The sequence below is a fragment of the Cheilinus undulatus genome, linkage group 5 (genome assembly GCF_018320785.1).
Source record: "Cheilinus undulatus linkage group 5, ASM1832078v1, whole genome shotgun sequence".
Classification (NCBI taxonomy): domain Eukaryota; kingdom Metazoa; phylum Chordata; class Actinopteri; order Labriformes; family Labridae; genus Cheilinus; species Cheilinus undulatus.
Window position 1 is genome coordinate 25,729,416 of NC_054869.1, and position 20,346 is coordinate 25,749,761.

Here is a 20,346-nt window from a genome sequence, read left to right on the forward strand (position 1 = left end):
ATCCACTGTCTTCCTCTCTAGAAATAAAGGCATAAAAGCCCCAAAATATATCTTTAAAAAAACTTGAAAATTATAAATACAAAGAAAACTTTTGTCACTCTGTCCATTTGAGCTTTCACTACAATCTACTAACATGACATACTGATAGACTGTTTTATAAACCCACTGCATAGGATATATTCTACATCCATCTGGGCAACCAGCCATAGAAAAAGTGTTCTTGAAGGGTAGGAGCTTTAAAAAAATTCTTAGAGGGTGATCAGACAAACATTCTGTCCATCTCATTCATTATGGGCCAATCAAAGCAACAAGACAGATGATGTAGAGCAGTGATTCCTAACCTGTGGGCCGTGGCCCCCTGGTGGGCCGCGAAGGTATTACAAGTGGCCCGCCAAATAATTTCCAAAATAGTATGATTTGTGTGTGTGTGGGTGTGTGTGTGGGTGTGTGTGTGTGTGTGTGTGGTGGGGGGGGGGGGGTAATTATATTAAAAAATATATCTACAGAATAGTGTTAAAAATGTTCAAATATTCTTTTCATTATTTTGTTTTGTTTTTCCTTTAAGTATTAGACATGTGACAAGCAAATGAGAGATAGGAACTTTTGTTGTTATCTAGAGGTTACTGCGTGGACAGCTCCTTGAAAACTGTAATACTGAAGGTGTTGCAACATGTTACAGATACTGTGTTAGCAGCTGTGGAGCTTCCAACATGTTTCTCCTGTATTCAGTTCAGTCCTTTATGTTCAATCTTCAGTAAAAAAAAAGAAGAAAAAAAAAGTGCTCTGAGAATGCATTATATGGCCTCCGTATTTATGAGGTGGGCCGCAAAAATTTTTGAGACTTAAAAGTGGGCCCTGAGTTGGAAAAGGTTGGGAACCACTGATGTAGAGGGTATATGCAGCCTCAGTAAGTAAACTACATTAGATGAACAGTAATTGCTGTTCACTATTATTGGAGCCAGTTGGTTGAATCAAACTCATGCTAAAGTAAGTCAGGAAAATAGCAGAAAAATCCTTCTGCCAAAAAAACATTTCCAAATATCTCTCTACACTTTTAAAAGTACCTGGAAAGTGATTTTAAAAATAGTAATTTAGGTTTGTTGTATGACAGGCCACTATGTTACGAACCACCAGGCCAAATTTCAGTCATGAAAACCATCTCTAAGTTTATAAAAAATATGCTTCAATCTCAGGAAGTGGCAGTATTATCTGCTCAAGGATTCAACACGAGAAAAATACAACCCTCTCAAACTTAAACAAACACTACCACTTGAATGGAGGAGTCATCTGTCTATGTTAAAACTCTCTATTTTAAAACACCAGAAAAACAATCAAATTAATGTCATGGCAGAGAGTTAAGAGCTACAAAGTCTCAGTTTCTCTCATCCTGCTTTCAACACTTCAGGTGTTCCTAAAGTTTCATTTTCTGAGTTGTGTTAAATTATGTTGCTCTCTCGTTTATATGTCTGTGTTGTTAAGTTGCTGCTGAAAACACCATTGCCTGATGTTGCTCCTCAAAAAAAGTCTTTAATGATGATAAGCATTAGAGACTTGTATTGTGACAGACTATCATCAGATACTTTACTGAACTTTAGCATCACAAAGCTAACCGAGAGGAGTGATTGAACTGTTGCTGCTTTGAGAGAGACAAAGCCACAGTCCCCTTCTTTAAGTCATCCAGGACTAAAGACAAAGGAAATCTGGATTAAAACACATCTTCAGCAATAAGATATTTGTTCCTGCTGCACTTTGTTCAAGTGAAAAAAACAGTCACACACTCCAGCAATTAGCCTGCCCCTGACCTTATGGTGAACTTTGACCAGAGTGCTGCTGCCTGGCTCTGTGCCAGAGTAGAGGCAGAATATGACATTTTTAAAAACCTGTACGCCACCATGGCTGATAAATTTGGAATTTTACCTTATGATGAACAAAAACACAACATTACACTGGCCGTAAATTTGCAAAGAAGGCAGTGACATCAGCTAACAGCAGACTACTTAAATAAACTGAGACAAATGCTTTTCTCATTGTAGGAAAACAAAAGTGTATTAGTTATGAAAATCTAACAATGAAGTGACTTTATCAATGACATAAAAGCACATGTGAAATGTGAGTGGCTCAAAAATAAACAAAAGGCTGCTTGGTTGCCTGCGTATTAATACAAAACTGAATGCATGGTAACATGCATGCAATAATCCTTTGTATTGATTATTTACTCCAGCTTTAGTTTCTCATGAAGAATTCCTTTTACAATCTTCTCTAGCATTAAAGGATCTTGTAGCTTAATAAACAAGCCCAGTGGGTTCATTACCAACAGTCTGATAATGCCTAAATGATCCACTAAAAGCCCTCAGACACGATCAAGAGCTCTGGCAGAGAGGAAAGTAGCCATTAAGTGTCCGTCTTGAGTTCTTTCCCAAGCAATTCGTCAGAGAGGCTTTCTTGAAGTTTCCCCAAAACCCTGAAGTATCTCAGTCATGTTAAATAGAGGCCTAGCAACCCAAAATACCAGCCGAGCGCTAGAACACTCTGCACATCTGCCAAGACTTGTCCTGATGGAGGAGGAGGGGGGCTTTTTCACTGCTTTAGGCGACTGTTAGCAGGGAGTTTCAGTGTTTGTGTTCATGTATCAACGTGTGTGGAGCTGTGGATGTATACACTGGCATGTATGCGAGCATCAGCAACAGAGTCATTAAGCACAGATTCAGTGTTTTGACAGGTGGCAGTGTACAGAGCATGTTGAGAGGAATCCAGGCAGGGCTTAAGATGTTTTTTTTTCACCTGTTGCCTGGTTCACACAAGGAGGACGTGTGAAACCATGAACAGCCTTCAGGTGATATGAAAAACTGTACATTTTATGTTACTTTATATAACCACTTTATAGTTTGAGAGGGGAATACAATATGTACTTCTAAATCAAACACATCTGTCTGGCAGCTTTGTTGCTTTAGAAGTTACATTTTCTACAAACAAAAAATATGATCAGTTAACAAAATCTGAGCTTTTGAAGGCCTGTCAGTCATACCATGTAGTGCTGTAGACATCTGCAGGTCCATTCGGCTCTTCTGCTCTGCTGCACTGATCTGCTGCTGCTGTGCAGGTGTGTTGGCAGGCTTTTCTGCAGACGTCAGGCCCAATGAGATCTTCTCCATCTGTGCCTGATCCATCTGAACGGACAGTGACTGGACACAGGCCTGCTGAGAGCCCTCTGAGGGGGGAGATGAAGGCAAAGGTAAGGCAGATAGGCTTTGAAGGCTTAATAAAGGCAACTGTGTGGAGATGTTACTCATGTTTTCTTTAACCATAAACAGAACCTTGTAACAATAAAAGTTTTGAAGAGTTGGACATGCATTTTACAACTGCAGGAATGAAGGGAATACTTAATTTTTAAAAGGATAGAAGCATGCATTGTTTTGCTTAACCTGATTGATTGCTAATCTCAATATGCTGTATTTTTATGTTTGATAAAGCAGCAAAAACTTAAATCTTATATTCATTAAAATGAAGAATTAATTAACCTTTGACATTAGGGTGAAAAGAAAAGACTCAAAATGAAATGACAGAAACAAGTTTGGTAGAAAGTTAGTATGTTGTTACCCACAAAAACCTGAGACAATTAAGCTTTAATCATATGTTGAACAGTCATAAGTTAACACATGGGGACACCGACTTTACTTATTTGATCATTATAATGCTGAACCTCTCCGTTTTGCAGATTTAGGATAAATCCCAAGGGTTTCGCTGAAAATGTAACAATCCAATGAGCTAAGCTGGTGATTTCAGACACATTTCAGTGAAAAAAAAAGCTCATAGTTTAAGTAGACAGAAAATCTTCTAACTCCTTTGAAAACCAACAATCGGCCTTTGAACCCTACAAAAGCCAAGAACAGTCATGCATACATTGTTTTCTTTTCCTTTACCTTAAGTATGTGGTTTGTTTGATTTTTATGAGCTTTGACATCTTTGGGTAATAAATCTGAGACAATGAGAAAGCAAAGGTGACTCATGATGTTCTCACAGAGGTCAGGAAAAAAAACATTACAGCACTAATCTGCTGCAGTAAATGATTAGGGATGAAGACTTCAGATTAAAAAACACACATTAGTGATGAACATCAGTTCGCACCATGAGCACTAATAGATTTAATATTTCCTGAAAGTCATAAATATTGTGTTTAAGGAGAAACAGGGGAACAAAAGTCCCATTTTTATGAATATTGCACCAGTTATCTTGAAGGTAAAAACTGTATTTTTGTAAAGTTAGAACGATTAATTGATTTGTGTTTACATGACCATTCTGGGCTTCTGTGCAAATTAATGCAAGTCATTCCAAGACATGAATGTATGTAAGATTAATTTATACCAGCACACATTTTGACAGTTTCTGGCAGGAAAGAATTTAAAAAGGAGGGAAAAATTAGATGAGGTAAACCATGATGGTTAATGTGATTTGTACTGATTCATCACAGTCAACTCCTAGCTTTAACATTTTTTGATATATTTTGTGGACCTTCAGTCAAAATTAAAATCTGCGAGGATTTTACAACACAGAGCTTTAAAACCTGCTGAAACACCACAAATTAATGATGATGTGGCATGCTATGGTGTGTATAACAATCATAATATAGCCTAAAGAAAGTCACAATAACGTGCAACCCCATCTACCAAACTGGCTCACTGTTTTCTTCTGTCATTTACAACTTCAACAAACCAGAAACAAAACTATTATTATTGACCTGACAAAGCCTTTAGTGTTCAAAACTGTCATAATACTGACAGCTACGTGTATAGGAACAACTTCTGGTTTGTAATCCTTCATCCCGGGAGAGGTCAGCAGCTGACCAAGAACAAGTTTGCACACAACTCAGACAATCAGCCTGCGTTCATGTGCCAGCCAGCATGAATACATGTTATGTAACTCAGAAGGAGCCATGAATCAGCATCAGCAGTGAGGTGTGAGTGAAGGCAGGACTGCCTGTTAAAACAACAAGCAGCCGATTGGTGCGACGTTACTGGTTCCCAAAAAGAAATGAGCTCATTGTTGGTTCACGGCCAAAGCCCCCGCTGCATATTTCAGGGTCAGAGATAACTTTGGCCTGTCCAATCCGATCAGGATTCTCTTTAAACGGTGTGTGAACGCTGACCAGGTCCTTAACAGTACAGCTGAACTGTGCAGCATGGTGTCTGAAACTACATCTCACTTTGACACTATTACATTATACTGCTTTTTTGCCTTCAATAGCCCTGCAGAATAGTAATGAATCTGTTTAACAATCCAGAGGATAACTGCAGCTTTAATGAAAAGCTTCTGAAGCCATTTCACAAACAAGGATTCGTATATCCCAGCTACTGTATAGTTACAATAAATTCTTCCCACAGAAGTCAAGGAAAACAACAATTTCCCTAATCCTTACAGCAAAAAAACATAATAGTGTAATCAAGAAAAAAGCAAACTGTGAAGGATACAAAGTGCAGGAAAAATTGCCAACATTTATACCCCTTCTACATGCCTGTCCTCATTTAATATGAAGTGTAGGTTTAAATGTTTGGAATGTACTGATTCCACTTTTGGGGGCCAGGTATTCATGTTTGGTTACTTACAAGTTAGCACATTAAATGAGCAATTCTAAAGAGCTACTATTCACCCCTCCTCCTGACAATTCAGAAGCACATGGTTTTCAGTCTGTTAAGCGCTGCATTAGCCAAATACTGTATCATCAACTGTGCATCCTTAATACATAAAGCATCTAGATGTTTGGATCTTAGTTTGTGCCCCATTGTGTAGGTTTCATTCATTTTAACAACTACATTGAGACTACTTTATGTGTCTGTGTGCTATTTTTAAGCACTTGGTTGATTTCACCCACTGCTTGGCTTTTAGCTTAAAGGGAAACAAAGCCAATATTCAACCAGCTTTGAATTGCTATACTGTGTGAACTACATTCCAATGAAGAAATAAGATAAAGCAATAAATAGTGAGTTTTCCGGGATGCACAATATTATCAGCCTAATGTCTGTATTGGCAGATATTACCTAAAAAGGCAAATACCGGTAAATGCAGATATCAACATTTCTGCCGATATTTACACCAAATATTTTGGCTGTGAAGATCAGCATACAGCTGCTGTAAATTCTGGCCATATATACTAATAAGTTAATGATGTTTTAGGCTGAACCAACAGATCTTTGTCAGTTGAGGTCTTTTTCTTAATTTTTCCTCATTCTTTAAACTTTAAAGTGTGTTTTAAGGACTGACTTTTTTTTTCTTTATTCATTTTTTAAACATTCAAGTGTGTTCAGAGGACTGAAGTTTTAGGTATGAAAAACATGTTTGAATACTGGTATAAAATATCAGCTAAGATGAATCTGTAAATACCAGCACAAAAAAACTATCGTGCATCCCTAATGGAAAGTACATCAAAAAGGCATTCCTGCTCCTTCGTGGTGATTAAACATGCTGTCTGACTATTTAAAAGGGGAAAAACACCCCAAACTGGAAATTGTTCTCATGGTTCTGCTCTGGAAGTGTGAGTATGTGCAGTCACATGAGAAAATATCAAATATTAAGGTGCCCTATGCACAATATGACAAACAGCGATCATTTTAAAGGTCGCCCAAACTTGTAGCTTACACCAAACAACGGCACATGAAGTAAATACACAGCTGTTAAAACAGCTGACAGGCAAAGAAAATATCAATAGACGATGTCATGACAAGGCAATCAATCAGATGCTGCACTGATTGATGCGGTTTGTTCTCTTTGTTTCATACCCCATCAGTAGAAACATCTAGCTTAAAGTAAGAAATGATAGCCAGTTTAGCTCATTTCTTGATGGCTACAGAGTCCAGGATAAGTAAGATAATGTACAGAGAGTGGGTTGTTATTGTGGAGGATCCTCTCCACCTTGTTTTGGTTCCATTCCCTGATAACAACCAGTTCACCAAAAATGATTCCTTATACAACTATGACACATCTGATTCCTAAGTACTTCAACTTCATTATCTCTTAGCTCATTATCCATATTCAATGTTGAAATACAATATTCTAAGAGATTAAATACAGTTTTATTGATCGGTTAATTATATAACAAACCATGGAACAGAAAATAATAAATCAACCTGTCATTCTCTCTTTCATACACCCTCTGGCAACAAAAATATGCCAGTATCTTGCTGAAGTAAGCGTTGTGCTTTTGTGTGTGTCTGTGTGCATTTTCTGCTCTCTTCTCTTGAAACTATGCTTTGATTGCCTGACATGACTTGACCAGATACCACAATAACAACCACTCATGCTTTGCAACACTTAGGGAGGCATCAGCATCCACAGTGGCTGCTGTGCTTCACCTCTCACCTTTGTTTGAGTTCTCAGCGTCTGACTGCAGCTTCAGGATGTCCTCCACGCTGCCGTACTTCATCACAGTGTTAATGGACGAGAGTGTGCTGACAAGCTGACTGTTAATGGATCCAAACTGGGACTGGGGCTGACCAAAAGCATCTGCAAGCTCGCTGTAGTTCTCTGCAAGTAACATTTGCTGCTCCTGCAGTAGCTTCTGCACCCTCTCGATGTAATGGTCCAGTCCGGCTCCCCCCTGGGCCTGAGCTTGCAATGGGGCAGCCCCAGTCTTGGTTTCGGTCTCCACAGTCTTTTTGCTGCAGCTTATGACAGAGTCAGTGGGCTGGGAGGGGCCACATGCAATGTTCCTGGTTTTTTTTCCAACCAAGAAGTTTTCGTGGATGCTAAATGGCCCCACCCCGCATTCTTTGGTTTTCGTAGAGCTTGATTTGCTAAGGAATGACTCTGCATCTGTTCCAACAGCAATCGAACGAGTCTTTGCTGTTGCATGAACATCTTTGACAAGTCCTTCTCCTGCAGCGACTGTCCTGGTTTCAGTCACAACTGTGTTGGTTTGCTTGTCACAAGTAGCCAACATCATATCAGTGGAAGAGTCAGTCAGCACAACCGTCTTTGTGTTGGTAGATCTATTCATAACCTCAATTTCAGTGTTTGTCTGCTGACTGGCTGACTCAGGAGCAGCCATGGCACCAAAGTCCACTTTACTGACAACATCTGGGTTAGTTCCTCGTGTCACCAGCGTCTTTTTGGGACTGACTACTACATCCACAGAACAATCTCCACAGCCGACTGTTCTTGACTCTTTGCTCTGCTCTGTCATGGCTTTACAGAGAGCTAAGTTATCGACTGATTCCTCTGTGTTAATTCCAACCTCACAAACATTCAGCTCCACGCCTACCTGCTGGTGGCACATCTCCACCTGTCTCCCTACACACTGGTCATTTACCTCCTTACGCTCGTGCACCACCCATCGGTCCATCGGGATATCTGGGCCAGAGGACACACTCTGCACACAGGGCTGACAGGAAACTCCAATAGTGTGGGTTTGTGGTGTTTTAGCTGTGCTGAGGTCCAGATGGTCTCCCACACCCTGGCTGCGTGTCTGGACTTTAGCCTCCACACAGGCATTGTACATTTCAGGCCGAGCCATCAGACCTTTGTCCGCCTTTTTCTTATTTGACCCTCCAGCAGCTTGAAGCTCAAGCTTCAGCTTTCCCATCTCGATTTGGTGAGTGCTTTCTTTCAGCTGCACCTCCAGCCGGTAGATCTTCTCCTTCAGGGCTTCGATGGTCTGCTGCTGGAACTCAATCTCCTTCTCCGCCTCAGTGGTCATTCCCAGCATGGCCTCAGTCACACCAACCGCAGCGCTACGCACTTCCCGTTGGTCTGTTATTACTCCTGCATCCCGGGAACAGTGTTCATTTGTTAACTTCCTCTGACTAGCAGGGAGGTTGTTCATGTTCTCATCAGTTACTATGCCAATGGACTTTTGGTGGGCCTGGTTTTGTGTGATTTTATGAGGCTGATTTTCATTAACATTATTATCCATGGAAGTCTTCTCCAGAGCTTGGACCTCAGCAGCCAGACGTCTGAACTCCTCCAGCCGCTGAGCACTCTGTTCCTGGGCCTCAGGCTCCATGATGTGAAGCTCTGTCTCTTTTTGGATGGGGGCTTGGTTCTCCATTTGGTCTGCACTGCCTACACTGTAGGAGCGCTTGCGGAAGCCACCAGGACCTTGATTTTTGGACTGAGCAGCCAATTGTCTTTTCTCTTCCTGGAGAACAGCAATCTTAACCTGTAAGATAGGAATGGTTTTCACCTGCTCCTCTAACTCTTTCAGCCTCTTCAGGGCCACAACCATCTGCTCCCGGATTTGTTGAAGGTGTAATGGGCTGACATTTGTGACGGGTGTTGCCATGCCGGAGCTCATGGGGCTGTGACGGATGGAGCTGCCCATGGATGGCGGGTAGTAAGGGTTATACTCTCCATTAGGGAGGTGACCATTGATGGGGGGAGGAGGATGGGTGCTTGGAGATATCTGGCTAGGGCCCATGGAGCCTGAGTAAGAGGACAGTGAGCTGCTGGAGCCCATGCCACCAAAGCTGGCAAGACGGCGACGAGGCATGGGCGGCTCGCCGTGCGGCTGCATGAGCAGACGCTCCTGTTCAAGCCGAAAACGCGTCTCCATGAGGGTCCTCTCCACTTGTGGGTTGTGACGGGGGACAAACCTTGGCGAAGGAGGTGGCAGTAGCTGTTTCTGCTCCGTGATGTTCAGATAGGTCTGCTGCAGTGGGACTTCACTGGTTGCCCTGGGGAGGGTGGGAGTCAAAGGTGCAGAGACCTGGGGCCTGGAGCTGAAGAAGACCGGGGACTGCTTGCCGTCGCTGTTGGAGGAGGACAAGGAGTCTGTGGAGGTCCATTCAGCCAGAGCACTTCCCCCGCCAGTGCTGCCCCGCGGCAGAGACAAGGGTTTGGCCAGTTTGGGTTTCCTCTGAATACTCAGCTTTTTGATGGTGTTGCCCCTCTCAATGTCATCGACATATTTGAGAAAGTCCAGGTCCAGCTGATAACCGTAGGGAGTTTCAACATAGTAGGGCGCCACAGAGTCCTTCTCGTCTCCTGTGCTTGAACATCTTTGCCCTTTTTCTGCAATAAAAAAAAACAAAAAAGCAGGTTTTTAGTCAAAGGAGTTATGATCCAATTTGTTTTATAAGAACTAAAAGGCTAAACCAAATACATTTTGCTGTCTGAAATCTGTGTATGAAACATAAGCTACTAAAAAATAAACCAACACTTGCATTAAAAAGGATGCATTCAGTGCCAAAAATTACTCCTTATAAGCCTCTTAACCAGCTTGAGTGTCAGTTAAAGCGTTAAGTGTTTCCTTGGCTGCTGACAGTCGCCCTCATTTGACAGTACAAGTACAAACACTTCTCAAGTTTCTCACATCCCTGCTGGAAAGCGTGAGTGCTAATCATTTTGGCAAGGGGGTGGGTTTTAGTCAGCCCAAAACTATGTGAGGCCAAAGAATGCGAAGCAAACACAAAACAGCAACAGGCAGAGTGAACTCCTAAAAAAAACAAATACTATTTATACTTCTATAATTCAGCCTTGTGAGGTTTGTGGAAACCAAAAGTGCAAAAGCCTACAGGCTGTTGTTGACAAAGCTTGGGTAAGAGATGAGCCAAAAGGGTCAGCAAGACACACAAAACAGACAGTGTCAATATTTCCTAGTCCAAAATCCATCCTTTTCTCAACTTTAGAGGTTTTATAGGCATAAATGAACCACAAGCTGAGAGAAATAAGGTAGATAAATAAAAACGTGCTGCCATGATTTTTTTTTTAAGTTTAACAGACTCTTACAGATCAGTGAAAGCTGCTTAGACCAAAGTCCAAATTCCACAATGAAGCAGAAAATGCCTCTTGTCAGACAGATCTGGGTGTACAGAGCCAGTCTGCTTTCCAGGCCATTAGGAGCCTCCACTACGCTCTCTCTGTGTTGGCTAAAAGCAGCGTCTTGTTCTTGGTATGCCTGGAACTCTGGCCGACTAAAGCAAACACAGGCTGGAAATAAACAGCCCCGCTCTTCCTCCACAGTCCACCCAGCTCCTGCCACTTCTCCCGTCAATCCTTTCCATTCACAGGAGGGAATTACAAGACTAAGCCTGCTGCTAAAGCCTCACAGCCTTGTTGTTCAAGCTTCACTCACCTCAGACCAACAGCACTCTCTGGATTTTTCTTCTTCACTCCTTCTTTCTGCCTTTCACAGGATCAGATACACTGTACTGAGATTACTGTTTCAAGTTGCAGATCTGCTGTTTCTCCTCACTCTCTGCACTCTTTCTCAATCCTCTCTCCATAGGGGGAAAAAAAAGTTCCTCTATTGGTGTAAAGTAAGCACAGCACTGCTCAGGCACACTATTGGACAGCTGCCTCCTCCAATCGTGTGAGGCTCTGAGACCAACACTTCCCTACCCAAATAAGAATTCTGTTATTCAGGGGAGGGGAGGTGAACTCATGACTATAACAGCCTGTTGTTGAGATAAATAGCTCAGCCACTGAACATGTCAAACATTTATAATCTGCTTTATACTCCGGCCCACTTTGCCTTAAACAGCTGTACTTTTTGAAACCACTTTTTATGATCTTTATGTGACAGTTGAACAATAATAACACCGATAACAAACATAGCAGTCTCAGCATTGTTTACTGACTTGCAGTACAACTAAACTGTGGCTGTAGCTACTGCCTCTTACTCCTCAAATTAAGCTGACCTACCCAGTTAGTTTTTGACTAGGGACAAGCATTCAAGCTTGAAATTTTTCCAAGATGCACCTGATTGATGACAGCAGAGGTGGAAAGTAACTAATTACGTTCACTTAAATTACCATAATAGAGTAGCTTTTTGGGGGCACTTGTAGTTGTAGTTAGTTTTAGTTTAAGCCTAAGTAATACCAGAGTAGCTGTACTTTTACTTGAGTACGATACTTGTGTACTTTTTCCACTTCTGTTGACTACACATTAGTACATAGTGAGAGAATAATTCAACATCACACCCCAAAACAGCAGTTTTGTTTCAAAACGTATTTCTCTTTATTATAAGGGTGTGGCTTTACCTGAACAACCAAGTTGGATATCTATATCATCGTGTTGTAATAAGGAAAGATCAGGTTTTACTGTACAACTCCTCAGTAGCTACAAGGGCTGAAGGGTTTTGGAAAATAATCTCTGTGTGATTTTTTTCCCCCCAGTATTGAAATGCAATTTAATATGCAATATTTTTTTTAAGTTCATCATTGTAATTCATTCTTTACTATAGCTAACACAATACTAGATAGACTGCAGTAGACTAGGCCTATATGTTAGGCTAAAATTAGATGATGCATGAATCAATATGATGACATATTTTTATTTATCTAATTCAATCACAGTAGTAAATTGACTGATAAGGTAGGTTACAGCCTTGTGAGCAAACATCATGAATGAAAGAAAAGAAGAAAAATGTATGCAAATAAGGAAGACAGGATTTTTTTTGCAAACTATTAAAGAATTACACTTAAAAGTTGTCCTGTATCTCTGCTGTAAATAAATATATTAAACTGGACCATCTGCAATATAAAATCTGACATACTGCGACTGAATCTAAATTTTGATTCACTGTCCAGAGTTATAGACCAGTACTTCTACCTGAGTGCAAAAGACCTGTACACTTTCCCCCTCTGGATGACAGAAATTGAATCTGGCCAAATGAATGGTTTTCAATGTTGCAAAAAAGGCCTCAAAGCATAAAAGGTTTACCTACTATGGTAGATAAAAAGTTGGTACACAGGACAGCTTAATATTATTAATCCAAAAGTTGATGATTATAGTTCTTGCTGCCAACTTAATATTTCATCTCTAATAAAAACATTCTTTTTCACTACTGAGAGATATAATAGTGAATCCACAGAGAACAAGGCTTATTACACCCTCACAACATTAATCATGATCGAAACTTTATGCAGAAAAGATATTTTCCCCTGCCCTGCTTCAGTGTTTCAGTGAGAATTTTTTTAAAGGCTCTGCCCTTCCCAAACACTTTGTAAGGGGGGTTACCCAGATGGCTGTGAAATATATCCAGTACAATGGATATATGAAACAGTCTACCTCTTGTGTCTGGTTACATATTTTGAAGGTTTAACAAAACAAGCAAATAGTATTTTTGCTGAATAGAAAATGAAAAGAATCAGTTATGAGCATTTCACTGTATTAGAGCAATCATAGCTTTTATTTAGCTTTGCACAGTGCTGCAACTCAAACAAAAAAAGCTTATATATAAGGCTGGGCGAAATATTGAGTATACTCGATGTATTGCGGCTTTTGCCACACACAATGTATAAAATGACTTGAGTTGGCTGCGTTTAGAGACCAACAATGAAAAACAGCACTGGATCTGCATCGGTGAGCAGTCGTCCAACTTTGAAAAGGAAGAGGTCAAACTCACGTGGTATTCGTTAAAATATGCCGCTAGATGATGCAGAGATAAAGGCGGCAGTAACACAACGCGTCGCTAAAGACATGAGCCCAGTGTTGAAAAGCCAGGATTTAAAAATCTCATGAAGACACTCCACCCAGAAAATGAGACTTGCCTGGGTGCAAACATTTTGCTAAAAACTCCCTGCCAGAGTCGTATATGTCAGAGAGAAGACGGCCTAACAGCGGATAGATGTGATCCACTTCTCCTCAACTACGGAGTCTTATCTCAGCCTAACAGTTCAAAACACCAACAACGTGGAGTTAAAATGTTCTCACCCCCAAACAAGCTTTTTTCTCCCATGATCACACAGGACAGTTTCTGGAATAAGGTCTAAAGACACTCTCATGTTATGAACTTGTCAGAAACTGCTCCAGCGTTCATCAGCACAGATAACGGACTAATATAATCACAGCTGTGAGCCTGAGTGGTGGACTAGACTGCAGGGTTTTAGCCATGGGCTGCATGCAGGATTGGTGAGTTTTGTGTAGGTTTGCTTCACCCTTAATGAGGGAAATAATCATTTTATAATCAGCAATAGTAAACATAACACAGAAAACATTTCAGGAATTTCCATATACTGTAAAAGACGTATTAAGAGTATTTCATGATTTATGTATTTTTGATTTATTAGTAAAAGACTGAATGAAGTCCTTTTCAAAATAAAACTGCTAAATTTGACTTTATATTGATTTTTACCCTTTCTGCATACAATTTTAGAAAAAAAAATCAACAGAACAGTCTATTCTAATCACCAAACTAGTGTCATTTGGGGCTGAATTAACATTATACAGCTGCTTAGAGGACATTTCAAAATATTGCGATATATATCGTGTATCAGGATATAGCAAAAATATATCGGGATATCAATTTTAGGTCATATCGCCCAGGTCTACTTTTATCATTAACATAAATTAACCAATGAAATAACCAATAGATTTTTGTGTGTCAGTTATCCTTAACCTTGAAAGCAAATGATTTGCTGACTTATGCTCCTCAAATCAAAGATCTGCTGCTGTTCTGGTATCAGTTTAGTCAGTGGAACATCGTTGGACTTTGAACTTTTGGTTGGACAGATAAAACCAGCTGATGATAACGTCAGCTCTGTCATTCAGACTGTTTTCTGACATCTACGTAGGCACTTGAGTAAGGTTTAGATCTGTTTTCTGCTGATCTTTTTATTTAGAAAGTGCTAATTCAATGCTGATTCAGACATTTACAACTATACCTTGTTGACACTTGGTGCGTGAAAAAACCCCAACAATTTTTAGGGCGCATTGCCCAAAAAGTGCACATATTCATACAAGATGAAGCTCTGTATTGTCCTGCACTGTCTTGTAATAGCTCATCCTATTTGTTGGTTTTATTTTTAGTTGGTATGAATAGTCTCAAAGGCAGCACAGTCACCGTCTTGTGCAGTCTGGTTTTTACGTCTCTCTGGCACGAGTTACTGAACACTGACCAACCGCATACACATGCAAACAACATGCGCACACACAACAACCCAGAGGAGTGATAGTCAGTCCCCTGGTACCAAATAGATACCCCCAACAGCTGAGCGATGACCTCATCAACATGGGACAACTGAGGGGGTCATGGTTCAGTGACGGGAGCCAACAGCAAGTCTGCTCCAGTTATCAGCTGTTATATTGTCAATGTGACAGAGATCACCCAGCAGACAGACACAAATTTACATCATTACCAAACAGCTCCTCTGTTTTAGATGTTAAAAGAAGGGTTTATTATTTGCTGCTTAGTATGTGATGCATACTCCTGTGACGAATAACATTTTCAACATTATCAGACATTCCTCTACAATCTGCCTCAAACTTTTAACACAACCAACAAAAGGCACATTTCTTGTGGATGAAGTGACTTCCAAAATTTGAGCTCCACCAACATGACTAAGCACTGTTAGTATTTAAGGGGCCTCCACCTAGTTCAAATTCTCTCTGCATTGTGTGACAGGAACAAGAGAAAAATGGGTGAGACAATAAGTACTTCATTTTTGAGTTCATAAACTGTCAGAAAAGGTTAGGAAAATATAGATTTTTCTAACCTCTTCCAGATCTAAAAGCCTTTAAAATGTGCTCATATAAAACAAATATGCAACAAAACCTGGAAGCATTGGAGTTATTATACTTTATAATTCTGCACACAGCTGCACAGAGGCCTTTCCCAAAAGTGGCATAAAACATTCCTAAGGACTACAGCCTTTTTAAAAACATTTTCATTTCTTTATGGTACTTCATTGTAGGGATGAATGCTAATTATCGGTACCAATAAATTATCGGCCGATATTGCATATATTTTACATATTTTAATTGTCCCGATAATAAAATATTAACCGACAAAACCCACCTGTAGTAAAGCAATTTGTTTTCTTTCTCACAAGACCTCACATTCCGAAACAGTAGGTGGCACCGCAGTACGAGGCCCGCTGTTAACCACCAGAGAAGAATACGGGGAGGATAACATGACAGTGTTCTCAAAATTTGCCCCGCAAAGCTCCCGAAGAGTGTAAAACAGTCCTCGAATTCTCCACTCTCACACAACGGATCTTATAAGTCGCTCATTGTCATCATCCTAACTACGTTAAAACAAAGCAGCAGTAGTGCCAGCGGGCATTAGGACCAAGCCAAAGGTTAAGACAAGACAGAGTGCTGATTAAGCAGGCACTGGAAACTGCAGAAAGTTTGTCAGAGCCAAAAGGCAACACTAATAATGACAAAATCAGTCTGACAGTCTCCTGATCCACCGCTACTTTCATAGACTTATCCCTGCCTGCTCTGTTTGATGTGGTTTCATTCAGTCTGAGCGACATTAGAAACTGAAGTTTACCCACAGACCACGGCTGACTTTACATTCTTAACCTGTCTCTGATATGACTTATTTCAGTGCATATTTTAAATCTTCATGTAAAACATCAGCTCTATTTCTGACTTATGCGGCAAAAACAAAAAAAAAGACCCCCAAACATCTCCATTTGTTAAGTATGACAGCCTGTTATCATTTGGTTTTATGTCTAAGTCAGCTGAATTCTTTAGTACATTGAAATGTCAGATTTGACCACTTGTCAAGATACTTAAATTTATTTCAAGGGAAAAGGGGAAAAGTATGTCAATTGTTTGTGAATGTTGTACTTTGGTACACAAATGTTTAAAAACATAACAGCTGTAAAGTCAGAATTGTTTTTTGATATAAACACGAGTGATGTCAGTTAGAATTAGTTATAAATATCTCTGCTCACTACATATTAACCCCATTAACCACAGATGTGTATAAAAACATCAAATAAACTTTTTTTTTAAATCAACAATTGAAAAAAATTATCGGTTCTTATCGGTTATTGGCCATAAGGAGTAGGAAATTATCGGTTATCCGTATTTGGTCAAAAAAAACACTTGTGCATCACTACTTCATTGTAATAAAGACTACAGGCAGGATACCAGTAATCCCCATTAAAACACTACAGCACCGAGTAGACGTACTACATATGATAGTAGACACGTGATGATTGAGTGTGTCTTTAAAGAGCAGCAGACCCCTACATTACTGCTCTCATCTGCCGTAATGCAGCATAAATGTCACAAAATGACTTACGATTTACACAGAACTGGTCTTATGAGCATATCCTTTGTAGTAATAGTAATGGGTAAAACATATTTGAAATAATTTCACTCATTTGTTGATTTTTTGACATCTCTTGGTGTCATGCACCCTCCCAGGGGTCCCAATCTCTGCTTAAGGCACCACTGTCTCTCATCTCACTGACAAGTATAGAAAAGCAACATAGTTTTAAAATAACAACTACCAATAAAGAAGAACATTAGGAATGGAAAGTGCTTGTCCATTTAAAGAGACAATGAGAAAACAGCTGATATTTACGATTGTGAAAGAGTCCCAAACAGGTGCTGCTAAACTGAGGTAACAACTGCTCACACTGCAGACTCCTGCAAGGGGACACACGTGCAGGCAGAGAGTGAAAGGAAAGTCAATACTGAGTAAGTTTGTTAACTCAGTCTTTGGTAGAGACATTACATTTCATAATGTGGAAATCAAAAATTATAAAACTTTCAACTTCTGGCGTAGATGGCCAAGTGGTTTAATACATGCCCCATGTATGCAGGTGGCCCTGGTTGAATCTGGCCTGTGGCCCTTTCTCACATGTCTCTCCCCAATCTATCGTCCCTGTTTCCGACTCTAACCACTGTCCTCCTCTAACAAATAAAGGTACAAAAGGCCCAAAATAAATCTTTAAAAAAAAAATAACAAAACTTTCATCTTCTACCTAGAAATGAATAAAAAATCATTGCAATCTGCCAGGAAACCTGTCAGAACAAAACCTAGAAAGACAAATAGTGAGGACAGGATTCAGAAAAAAACAAAATAAACAGTAAAAAAAAAAAACCCTGAAAAACCCTGGCAGGCTTTGACAGACTTTATCATTTATCAACGCATAAAATGTCTTATTTGCTTACATGCTTTTTTCCTAACTAAATTAAAGGGATATTTCGGGATTTTTGAAGTTGGGACGTATGAGGTGCTTGGCTATAGTAGTGGCATTAGCCTCCAGTGATTTCCATGTAATTTGATCCTGTGGTTATTACGAGCTCAGAGAGAGCCGGCGCATAGCGGCTGTAGATGGGAACGTTTTGTCCGCATAAATTAACGAGTCTTGCGAAAAAATGGCCAAGAAAATATGTTGGCTCGTCTGTGCGCTGTGTCGAAAACGTACAAAGCACTTCATTTCTCCCAAAAACTCCCTCTGTGTCAGGCACTAATTTACGATGCAGCTTTCGCCATTTTGTATCCTTCCGCCTCAGGATCTCTCCTGCGCTGAACTTTAAAATGATGTTTCTCTAGTCTCTCTTTCAGTCCGCTGACTCTCCACCTGTAAAAGTTCTTCTTCAGTGTACTCAAGTTCATACAAATATCCTCTCGTATCTACAGTAAAGGGCACATCATCAGCACTCATGTCAAAATTACTCATGTTATCATTGTTTTAGCTTGATGTGGTGTTATTATTCCTGTAGAATCCTGCAGACCCACACAGCTGACTGGTGGATGTATAAACAGTGAACAGTGTGTGGAGGCGGAAGGATACAAAATGGCAAAAGCTGAATCGTAAATTAGTGCCTGACACAGAGGGGGGTTTTGCATAGACTGTAGAAAGAATTGGACAAACCCCGTGTGACGTCAGTTGTCTGCTTACAGTAGGCTGGCCAAAACGGCTTTTGAAGCCCATTCGTGGAGGCTTCCATATTGAAATCGCGGTCTCAGCCGAACGTAACGCCCGCCCACTAAGTGCGACTTCCTGTCAGCCTGCTAGCTAGCAATCCGGTTGACAGAAACGAAGCCTGCCTGCCGACATATCTGTCAATCAAATGAGACGCGCCAATCAGCTTTCATCCTAAATATCAGCCAAACAATCATGGTACAAAAAAATTCACCCCCTGTACAGTGGGAGCACAATAAGACACTGGCTAATGAGACACGTTTGGTGTTTTGAACCAGGCTGTAAACCAGTTTATTTTGTGTCTCAAAACCAGCTGTTTAACATGTGTGCAGACGGAACTTCCGGTTTTCCAGCAGCCAGCCTCACAGTCGCAGTATAGCAATTTTTGGCACTTACGCATTGGCTTCATCTTTTTAGGACCGGAGGTTGCTGCTTGGGTTTTTGGGAGAAATGAAGTGCTTTGTACGTTTTTGACACAGCGCACAGACGAGCCAACATATTTTCTTGGCCCATTTTTTTTTGTAAAACTTGTTAATTTATGTTCCCATCTACAGCCGCTTTACACCAACTCTCTCTGAGCTCATAACAACAACAGGATCAAATTACACGGAAATCACTCGAGGCTAATACCACTACTATAGCCAAGCACCTCATACGTCCAAACTTCAAAAATCCCGAAATATCCCTTTAAGATGATAATTTATTAGGTACATTTTGACAACCAAATGAAAAAGGATATCTTGATTTGTAATGCACTTATAAATCAAGACATAAGGCCTCTAATAGCAGCATGAATCCTGCTCATTTGCTCCACTCTCTGCTCTATCTTCAAGCAAAAACACTCTAGAGTTTGGATGTTTCATTTGTTTACCCTCTCTGCAGCACAGAGCATCATTCTCACTGGTGGATCCAGTAGAACCAGGGGTATTACCAGAGCCCACCTAAACTCTGATTGGCCCCCAAAAAACCTTACCAGTGACTGGTTATTGGTCTTGTCAGTCATAAATAAATATTGGCTGTTTATAAAGCATTTAAATAAAAAGCAGACCTTAACATTCAGGATTGGTTTTACCCAATTTATATATACTAAGCGAGAGCTACATCAAAGTGGCCCAGCAATCCTTGTACATTTCATCATGTGGCCATCAGAAAAAAAAGTTTGGGCAACCCTGATCTTATCCTTTATTTAGCTCTGCTGAAAACAATAAAGTTAAATATGAAATCTACATGCATCTTTATTTTTGCTAAAACAACCTGAGGACAATAAAAAAACAAATTTACCAAGAAATATTCTGACATTATTCTGAGCTAAACAACCAGCTTACACATGTTTCTTTATAACTTTGTAGACAAGGATATTACAACATTTCTGCCAGATGATCTAACATTACAGTAACTCTAATATCTATTCAATCTGATCAGCAGGAAAGTGTGGCTGTAAAAATTTCTCTCTTTACTTGTACGTCTGACTTCCAGACCAGGAGCTCGAACAGAAACCATGAGCTGGTTGAGCACAGTAGTTCTTTAGATAAACTCACACACTTAAACATCTGAAGACACAGCAGCAACTTAATCATTCACACTTCCAAAGTCTGCAACACACTAGGTACAATCAGAATAAATGCCTGATCGGAATGAAAATGCTTCATATACAATGAAATCTCCTGATCCGGTGAATTCAGAATGCAATTTCATTCGGATTTCTCATTCAGATCCACATCCATGGAAACACTTAATCTGA

At 40.2% G+C, this 20,346-nt stretch overlaps 1 protein-coding gene across 5 annotated transcripts in view; it reads right to left on the reverse strand.

Annotated features, from left to right (window-relative positions):
* The window catches only part of kank1a (KN motif and ankyrin repeat domains 1a), a 76,750-nt gene that overhangs the window by 6,754 nt on the left and 49,650 nt on the right, over positions 1–20,346 (reverse strand). For all 5 annotated transcript variants that reach the window (XM_041787187.1, XM_041787183.1, XM_041787184.1 and 2 more), the window contains 2 exons: positions 7,351–9,999; positions 3,026–3,208 (listed from right to left, as the gene is read on the reverse strand). In XM_041787187.1, the coding sequence (XP_041643121.1) occupies positions 3,026–3,208; positions 7,351–9,999 (2,832 nt within the window). The remainder of the gene's footprint in view (positions 1–3,025; positions 3,209–7,350; positions 10,000–20,346) is intronic.